General features: G+C 37.2%; 1 protein-coding gene across 1 annotated transcript; it reads left to right on the top strand.

Annotated features, from left to right (window-relative positions):
• Positions 1 to 603: 603 nt before the first annotated feature.
• LOC121904922 lies at positions 604 to 7,164 on the top strand. Its single transcript, XM_042422726.1, has 6 exons — positions 604 to 1,239; positions 2,818 to 2,950; positions 4,176 to 4,393; positions 4,502 to 5,581; positions 5,685 to 5,853; positions 6,524 to 7,164. Exons 3-6 carry the CDS (start codon positions 4,183 to 4,185, stop codon positions 6,648 to 6,650), a joined length of 1,587 nt encoding a protein of 528 aa, XP_042278660.1. The 5' UTR covers positions 604 to 1,239; positions 2,818 to 2,950; positions 4,176 to 4,182; the 3' UTR covers positions 6,651 to 7,164.
• The last annotated feature ends 2,062 nt before the right edge of the window (positions 7,165 to 9,226 follow it).

Raw genomic sequence — 9,226 nt, 5'->3', positions numbered from 1 at the left:
CCCATCATGCCACTATATTTGAATGCCTTATTTTGCAATGTCAGTCTTATAACTTCCAGTAAGAGTATTGGTAAATGTGGTGAGCTTTATGCAGGTCGGCTCCCAGCTGATGCTCCCAACAGAATGTGAATCAGTCATTGAATACTTTTCCTCTCTGACTCATGGTAGGAAGCGTTGGCCTCCTCATAGTCCAAAGGAATTTTAGAGGAAGTGATAATAACATAGGCTTTTATTTTAGCTATGTTATAGCATTTTGAGAAAAAATGAATAGTTTGCTCCATGTTGAACAGGCACCATAGTGTCTGTATGGGACAAAAAGATGTACACTGTAAAAAATGACTGTGAAATTTACATAAAAACTATGTAAAATCCCTACAGAAAAGTATTGTAAACTCAAAAACATATATTTTTTGTTTAAAGTACAGTGAATTTTTGGAAACTATTAAACAGAATGTTTTTGTTATATTTACAACAACAATATGTGATTACAATCAAATTTATTTGTTAAAACTACAAATATTGGTAACAAAAACAGAGAAATACTGTAATACTCATAACAAAACAATTTAGTTAATTTCACATGCAAATATTGTAAAAACTATAGTTTTAGTCAGTTGTTTTAAAAAATACAAATATATGTAAGTCACTTTACAAGTTTATGCTGTAATTTTAACATGATTGATAAAATGATGCAAATTGACGTAGGCCTATTTAAAATGTTTTCACAAAAAAGTTTTATTGTGAACCTGAGAGGTTACCTATCTATTTAAATATAAAAAATATACAATTTTAATAACATTGCATTTATAATTTAGGCTATTTGTAGCATATTGTAGAGTGTGTGTATAAGACATTCAAATTATTGATATATGCAAAGTAACACTGTTCAGTCCTAATCCTTGTATGCTTTATGTTTCTTTTAGTCTTTATCATTATCATTTTCACAGGCTAAACAACCTAACAGTGCCACCTCTAACCACTTGTACTTTTACTCTCTCATTGTGCACTGAGTCCTCCTAATTTTGAAATTTAAAAGTGCGCAGCTGAAGTTCGTCTCTGATTGGATAATGACGTGAGGGCGGGAGAAGCGCGAACCATTAGCCGTTAGCGTCACTAAGGAGCCAGTGTGCAGTCTGCAGAGCAGAGAACGGAGCAGAAATCTTCGGACCACTTCATTTTAAAAGATTTTAGGACAAATCTACAAGTTTTTTGGAGGGTCTGTGGCTGTTCAATTGGAAGGTAAGCTTCATATTTAGGCTACTCTTTTTTCGAGACCAGACGAAAATGTGTGCTGAAAGCTAGCTAGCTAGCACCAGTCCATATTTAAGACCAGTAACGTTAGCTCAATGTGTGATAACTTAATTCAGCTGAAAAGCACAGGCAAACATTTGAAATCCTAAAAATGATCACCTGCGTCTTTTGTAAAAGCAAATTTGTTACATTAAGAGGCTATGTACTGCATTGCAGAGTACATAGGAATGAGCCTCATTGTCTTTTCAAATGTGCTGGCGCCAACTGTAGTCAAACATTTACCACTTACTCAGCTTTCAAGGGCCATTTTTATCGTGTGCACAATGCACCTGCACCGCAAGCTGCTCCTAAAGCTGTTGTTGCGGATTTAAAATGCGCAGTTTCATTATGTGCCCGCAATTTACACACGGTGAAAGAGCTAGTGTCTCACTTAAATGATCATTTTGGAGAGGGCAGGTCTGTGTCATGTCCAGTAAGTGGTTGTAAGCATGTGTTTACAAAAAAGTCATCATTTACTTCTCACATGTGTAGGAAGCATAAAGCATGCTCCCCTGATGGTATTGATGACATGTACAAGGAAACTCGCCTTCAGCCCCCAAATGTCATTGCCAGTACAGATGATTCAGAAAGCACACATGAAGCCATGCCAACAGCTAGTGCAGCCAGTGATATGCCAGAGAATGATAGTCAGTCTTATCTCAGAAACATGTGTCTCTTTTACCTTAAACTGCAAGGACAGCTGCTTATTCCTGCCTCTACTATACAGACTATTGTTGAGGAGATGCAAAATGTGCACGAGTTAGGTCAAGCCTACACAATAACTAAAGTAAGTTCTTTATTAAAAAATGATATGAGCCTATCAGATGAAGCAGTCACTAAAATATGTGACTGCATTAAAGAGTCAGATTTGTTCTCTGCCTGTCATCAGGGACAATTAAGAACAACATACACCAGAAATCAGACATTCACAAAAATGTTTAAGTACACGGAACCCCAAAAAGTGCTATTGGGAATGGATGAAAACATGACACAAAAATTTGCGTACTACATACCAGTGGCAGAAACTCTGAAGAGCTTTTTGCACTCCCAGTTATGGAGGAATGCACAGCCACAACAGTTTGGAGATCCTGATGTAGAGGTTTTTACGGATTTATATGATGGAAAAATTTTCAAATGTCACCAGTTCTTTAATGAAAACCCTGAAAGCCTCAAACTGATTTTGTATCAAGATTCATTTGAAATTGTGAATCCCCTGGGTTCTGCTAAAAAGACACACAAAGTTCTTGCAGTTTATCTTTCATTAGCAAATTTACCCATTCATTTGCGTTCAAATACTGATAATATGTTTTTAGTCTTGTTGTGTGTTGAGAATGACTTAAAGCGTTTTGGAATAGCCAAAGTTTTCTCAGAGTTGTTGGCAGATCTGAAATCCTTGGAGACAGATGGAATAAATGTAGATGGAAAAACAGTAAAAGGGGGTCTCTACTGCATTGCTGGGGATAACCTTGGTTCTCATTGCATAGGTGGGTTTACAGAGAACTTCAGCCGCTCTCAATATTTTTGCAGGTACTGTGACATCACGAGAAGTGAGTTTGAGGCTGATCCAAATGCCTGTGGTCCTCCACGCACCCCAGAGACGTATGACACAGCTGTTGCTGATCTCCAGGCTGAAAACATCCAAGACGTCAGAGGAATAAAGGTAAACTCTATCTTTAATACCCTTGAGTCTTTTCACGTATCCCAACCTGGTCTCCCGCCTTGTTTAGGTCATGACCTCTTTGAAGGAGTCTTGTCATATGATCTAGCACTGTACTTGAAGAACATTATAAAAATGAAAAAATGGTTCACATACTCACTCTTAAACAGGCGCATCAAACAGTTTAAGTACAAAGGATCTGAAGCACTCACAAAGCCATGTGCTGTCAAACCTGACGGAGCCAAGTTATCAGGGCAAGCCATTCAAAACTGGAACCTTCTGAGATTGCTACCAGTTTTGATTGGTGACAAAGTGCAAAATCATGAGGATGAAGTATGGCAGTTAGCTCTCCAGCTAAAAGACATTGTGGATCTTATTTGTGCTCAGAACATTTCCTTGTCCCAGATAGCATATCTTGACATTTTGATCCAAGAATATTTGGAGTTGAGAAAGATGATGTTTCCTGAAATTCAACTCAAACCCAAGCACCACTATTTGCGCCATTATTCAGCACTGTCGTTGAAATTTGGTCCATTGAGGAGATTATGGACGCTTAGGTTTGAAAGTAAACACAGTTATTTTAAAAGATGTGCCAGACACTTGAAAAACTTCAAAAATATTTGTCAAACATTGTCAGAGCGTCATCAGATGTATCAGGCATATCTTTTAGCTGGGCAAGAATGCAGTAAACTACTGCAAGTGAAGGACAGCTGTGCGTTTTATCCCAACCTCTACAGTGACGCTATTAAACATGCAGTCAGGGAGTTAGCCTTTTCAGAAAGCAATACCACAGTTGCCACAGATATTCAGTACAAGGGCACTGCATATAAAAAAGGACAGTTTCTTGTGTACAGAAATGATGAGTATATGGAGTTTGGTGAACTTCTACTCATCTTGATTCAAAATGACACATCTGTGTATGTTTTGATGGATATCCACAAAGGCATCTTCCTCTCAGAATACCATCTGTATTCTGTGACAAAGGACAGTCTTGGGTTACAATGTATCAACATTAATGACCTGCCTGATTTCTATCCTTTGGTATCATATATTCTTAATGGATTCCAAGTCATTCCACTAAAACACAGTATTGTGGCAAAATAAAGTCCAATTAAAGCTGTTAATTGGACTGTTAGTTTGACATTAATATAAGTGTTACCTGATGCATGTCCCTGTTCTGTTAAGTGTATGTACTGTATATTTTTTCTGTTCTGCATTTCTTCTTCAGTGTAAATATGAGTGACTCAGGGCGAACCTTCCTAGATGTCGCCATCATGGAAGCCCTACCAGAACTTCAAGTAGTAAACAAAAACATCCTGGAAGAGCACTTGCAGTCCATTGGAGTCGAGACGTATGATGATCTACGCTTCGTAACGGAGGCTGATTTGATGACAGTATTAAGACCTGTACAAGCCAGAAAGCTTCTTTCTGTTTGGAAACAGAAATGTAAGTAAAAACACCACAACACACAGCTATTCAACAGCAAAAGCAGACATGGACATTGTGTAATATTGTACAATGTGAATCATAATCTTATTTTTTTGTCATTTAAAGACCAAACTCCCGAGAACAGCTCACTATCATCTGTGGAAGCCTCACCTACCCAACTGCTGTCATCGCTCTCTGTTTCACCCCAAAGTTCATCGTCAACCTCCTCCAGCAGCCTAGGACTTGACACACAGTGGGAAGACAACTTTGAAATTCCATGGAGTAAATTTCCTGAGGAAGTGATGGATTCTTTGGAGAGGGGAAAAAGGCCAGGCCCAAAACTGAGGAGGCAAATGGTCCGGATTGTTGTGACTGAGATGATGGAAAAATGCCCCCATGTAGGTAAAAAGCATTCAACTGATGTTGCAAAGCAAATGGTGGCAAAATATCCCAATTCTCTGCAAGATGTAATAGAGGGCGATATTGTTGGAACAGGCTACCATTCCCTTGTAAAACAGCTGCAAAACAGAATCGAAAATGTGAGGCGCACTTCAACACCCAAAATAAGAAAAAGAAAACATCAGGCTGATGACTCAGACCACACAGATGAGATCCCATTAGAAGAGAGAGCAGCAATGCAGGACACTTACGGATGCATTAAATGGAATGTGAAATTTCTGCCCCGTGAAGAAACTCAAGAGAGCCAGCACCAAAAGAAGGAAAAACTCAAGGAGATGTTCCAACAATCTGATGCCAATCCAGAGGAGGTAAAATGTCTAATGAAGTCCACTTTTTACACACAGCGTCAACATGTCAACCAGGGAAAAAGTATCAAAAGCCTTCGAGAGGAGTGGCCATTTTGGTTTGACGAACTTGGCATGTCGGTCCACTTCAAGGAACTCACTGGGATTGACCTCAAAGAGACATTCACGCGAAATTTGGATTTGAAGGGAAAAAGGCTTCTCAACTACATGACCACAGTTTATGTCACCAAGAGTAATAAGTTCCTTCAGACTTATGCAAGGCTTCAGAGGATGCGGGGACAGCAGAGTGGCTGCTCAGATGATGTGAAAGAGATGGTCCTGCTTCTGCTCAGCTACTTTGATGAGAAGGAGGAGTCCATGTTCTTCCATGTAGAAGATACCTGTCTGGCAGAAGAGGTCCAACTGGAGCAAGTGCCTCTGACACCTGCTGTTATTGTCTGTGGTAAGTCTGTTTCATATCTCTTTTTTTTAATTGCACTGTTTATAGAATCTGTCATGTGAGTGCAGCGCTTATTAATATAACCTGTTAAATAATTTGTTCATAGGACAGTCCTGCTATTCCTCAACAAGGTACATGCTGAGTCTGGATCGGAACCTCATCAACACAAACATCTCCTCCTTCATTTCTGCATTGTGCCTCATGTTCGGGAGCTACTTCTGTTTCAACATCCATTATCCATCTGAGCTGGCTTCAACTCTGGAGTTTCTTCAAAGGTGAGTAAACATGGCATGGCATTTCTCAGACCTGTACTTTAATTAAGCCTAAAATGGCTAAGCTACACAAAAACTGCCTTAATAGTTCCTAGGGCCAAAAACTGCCCCATTGAAACCCATTAAAACCACTATTTTTGATCCCACGTTTATCTTGACAAAAACTAATGCATTCCTTTATGTTAAGATTTCGGTTTGGACCACAGGCTTTCAATTTGTAGTTTTTATATTTGTCCATCAGGTGGCACCACTTTTACCCATTCAAAGCATGCCGCAAAGTTTCACACTTTTTATTGTTTTCTGGAAGAAAAGTGTGTGTGCTATTGATGTCGGATAATGTTGTGTATGTGTACTCACTAAATGCATTTAATGGAAATTATTTAGTTTTTTTTGTATAAAAACAGCATTATGTAGAGTTATGTAAACATACTGGCATTGAAAGGGTTAAAAAGCTAAAAATATAATTAATATTTGATATGTATATTTCAGACTCTAAAAGAGTGACATGTTTAAAGTAGAAAAAAATATCAAAATATACTATTTTTATAGCAGTTCATGGGAACAAGCCACGTTTTGGCTTTAAAAACATCCACGAAGTAAATAAGTTAAGAACACATGAAGTTTTTTTTTTTAACTGATCAATTAAAATGCTTAATATGCTTTTATTCTACAGGTGTTTTTTCTCGATAAACCCAGAAAAAGGAACTAAGGTGGAGAATAAAAACTCGAAGCGTCGTCTCAATCTGAACCCTCGAGTCCTCACCCTGATCCAGGACCTCTCCGATCACGAGTGGCGTTAAGCCTAAATATGGACTCCTTCTGTGCACTCTGACTGTTTGTTTGAGAAGAGGTACTGTTACTTTTCGCTTTGTTCAATCCACAATGTGTATTATGGTAATTAAGGCACAACGTAATTTTTGTTATTTTGCAAAAATACCTTAACAAACGTGCATTCTTATTTTGAGGGGGTACGCCTCTCCACAGATCTGACCTGTAACTTGGCCTGTTGGCATCACGTGATTGTCTCCATGGAGATAGATAAGTTTTATGCCATACTGTGGAACATTCAGAATGTAAACAAAATTTTGATTGAATTGGGTTGTTGTTGTGTGCCTGACACTTAAACTTTGTTTGTTAAAGTTTGTTAAAAATGTCCAGATTTAAAGAGGCTAATCTTCTGGAGTATCTCAACTTGGATTCAGTCATAGTTCAAGAACCATTATATGTAGCTTCTTTGCATGTTGTATCTGTTGAAAAAAATGCATCCAGTTGTTTACAACTATTATTGCTGTTAAATAAATTTCCCAAAAGTGATATTTTTCTCTCGTCTTTTCTCAAGATGTATTTTTGCAGGTTTATACGTAAATTTTACATTATAACTTGATTATTAAAACATAAAAACACAGCATATTTTGAAGAGATTTTATATATAATATACAGAACCATTCCATTTAAAATGCAGAGTTTTACTGTTGTTCTACCGGTTTAAATTAGTTTTTGTTTGATATTTCCCTGTTAATTTTATCATTTATTGATGCACAATTAGCAGTTATTACATGTAAAAAATACAGGAAATGGTCTATTTATATACAACACCGTTATGTGAAATTAACAAAAAAAAATTGTAGACTTAACAGTTTTTTAATGTGATTCAGCCGTGATTTCATTCACTGTAAATCAATTTACATATTTCGTCTGTAAAGTTGTCTACTGTGCTGCTGTATTTTTTACAGGAATTCTCTGGTAACCACAGCTGCCAGCGTTTTCCTGTAAAAACAACAGTTTTTTTTTTACAGTGTACAGGTGGGAGGAGGATCAGAGGTCACTGACAGGTTAGTCTCAGGTTGCATTCTGCAACAGATATGCAGACTCAGGAAAACAGCAAACCAGCAGAGGAAACCAGTAACGCAAGCAGAATGGATGGTTCCAATACTAACACAGTTTAGGGGATTAGCCAAGTACCAAGCAAAGTATTACCTAATGTTTTGTGAAGATTCATTTTGGCAACAAAGCTGCAGTGATCAGTCCTCTTACTTAGTTGAAAAGCTGTCAGCAGTAAGTTCAGGACTGTAAATGTTAAAAAGAAATAATTCAATCAAACTTTCATATATCTTTTTTTGTTCGTGCATGATCTAGGGAAAAATTTAAATGGCAAAAATAATCATTTTAATGTTTGAAAATGCCTCATTACTACCAACATTTCAATTAAAATTCAATCAACAAATAATTATCCATTTACGGCCACAATCATAACAAAATTGTGAAACTGAGTTTTTCATTTTCAAATACCAACAGTGTACTGCCTAAACATGAAAAAATATAAGCAAAAACATTTGCATTTGAATTTGAATTTTGCTTTGATTTTAGCCAGCGTTCTTGGCTGAAATGCACCAATCAGAGGTTAGTATATGTTCAGCCTAGTATATGGTTTTGTTGTTGTTGTTGTTGTTGTTTTATTATTTTAGCATAAAAGACAGACTTGTATCCTCGTTCTGTTTGCAAACCACAAAACAAGACCTCAAAAGTATGGCCCCAAAATACGTCACAAGTTGACACTTGACTGTTTGCAAATGCCACAAGTGTGGGCATTGGGACGGATCCAGTGTTTAAGAAATGTTGTTTGTATTAACAGGAAATTATACAAGACGTGTTGAATCTTAATTTTCCAAATAGGAGATACTTCTAACTTCAGGCTAAGCCAGTAAGGTTTTTTTTTTTTTCATGGATTTATTACTCTGTTACACCATCTCATTTTTTCCCTTTTTTTTAACCTTTGAGTCAACCCAGAACCCTCATTCCTCCCACTAAATGTTTGATATAACATTTTTGTAGGTGCACCTAAGACTTGAGCTTTGACTGACCCCTTTTCCACACATTCCAGTACATCTGCCTCTTTATCTGCATTATTATTATTTTATAATCATACAAAAAATGTAAAGATTCTATATTCAAGGATAGTAATTTAAGCTTCATTTCCAAAAGCATTTCCCCACGTAGTACTATGGCACCAAGTCAGATATTCATCTGTAGGCTGATATGACAGCTGAAGCATGAAAGCGAAGTGAGAGCTGTGTTAAAAAGCCCACAGGCTGATAAAGCAATGAGACTCATGAGGAAAACAACACCGGAGACCCTGTTTGTTATGTATCCTCTGTTATCCCATGACTTTCACTTCTGCAAAATGGCTGTATGCCATAGTACCTCAATATCAAAGGATATTCAGCCTACAGATAAAAGGAAGTAAGGTTATATGTGGAAGTTCAGGAATGCCAATATAAAAAAAGAAATCATTCATTCAAATCCACACTTAACCATATTATGAAATATTTAAAAATTAAAGCAAAGGTGAACATGACAGTCATTAAGAAAAATGTAC

The sequence above is a fragment of the Thunnus maccoyii genome, chromosome 2, assembly GCF_910596095.1.
Source record: "Thunnus maccoyii chromosome 2, fThuMac1.1, whole genome shotgun sequence".
NCBI lineage: Eukaryota > Metazoa > Chordata > Actinopteri > Scombriformes > Scombridae > Thunnus > Thunnus maccoyii.
This window is presented reverse-complemented; position numbering and strand designations above follow the sequence as displayed.

What these genes read in the sequence shown, in the direction of transcription:
- LOC121904922 (XM_042422726.1), top strand. Translation starts at nt 4,183, where the DNA reads ATGAGTGACTCAGGGCGAACCTTCCTAGATGTCGCCATCATGGAAGCC. An exon ending in TTCTGTTTGGAAACAGAAAT is followed by an intron (nt 4,394 to 4,501) that starts GTAAGTAAAAAC and finishes TGTCATTTAAAG; the next exon opens with ACCAAACTCCCGAGAACAGC. An exon ending in ACTCTGGAGTTTCTTCAAAG is followed by an intron (nt 5,854 to 6,523) that starts GTGAGTAAACAT and finishes TTTATTCTACAG; the next exon opens with GTGTTTTTTCTCGATAAACC.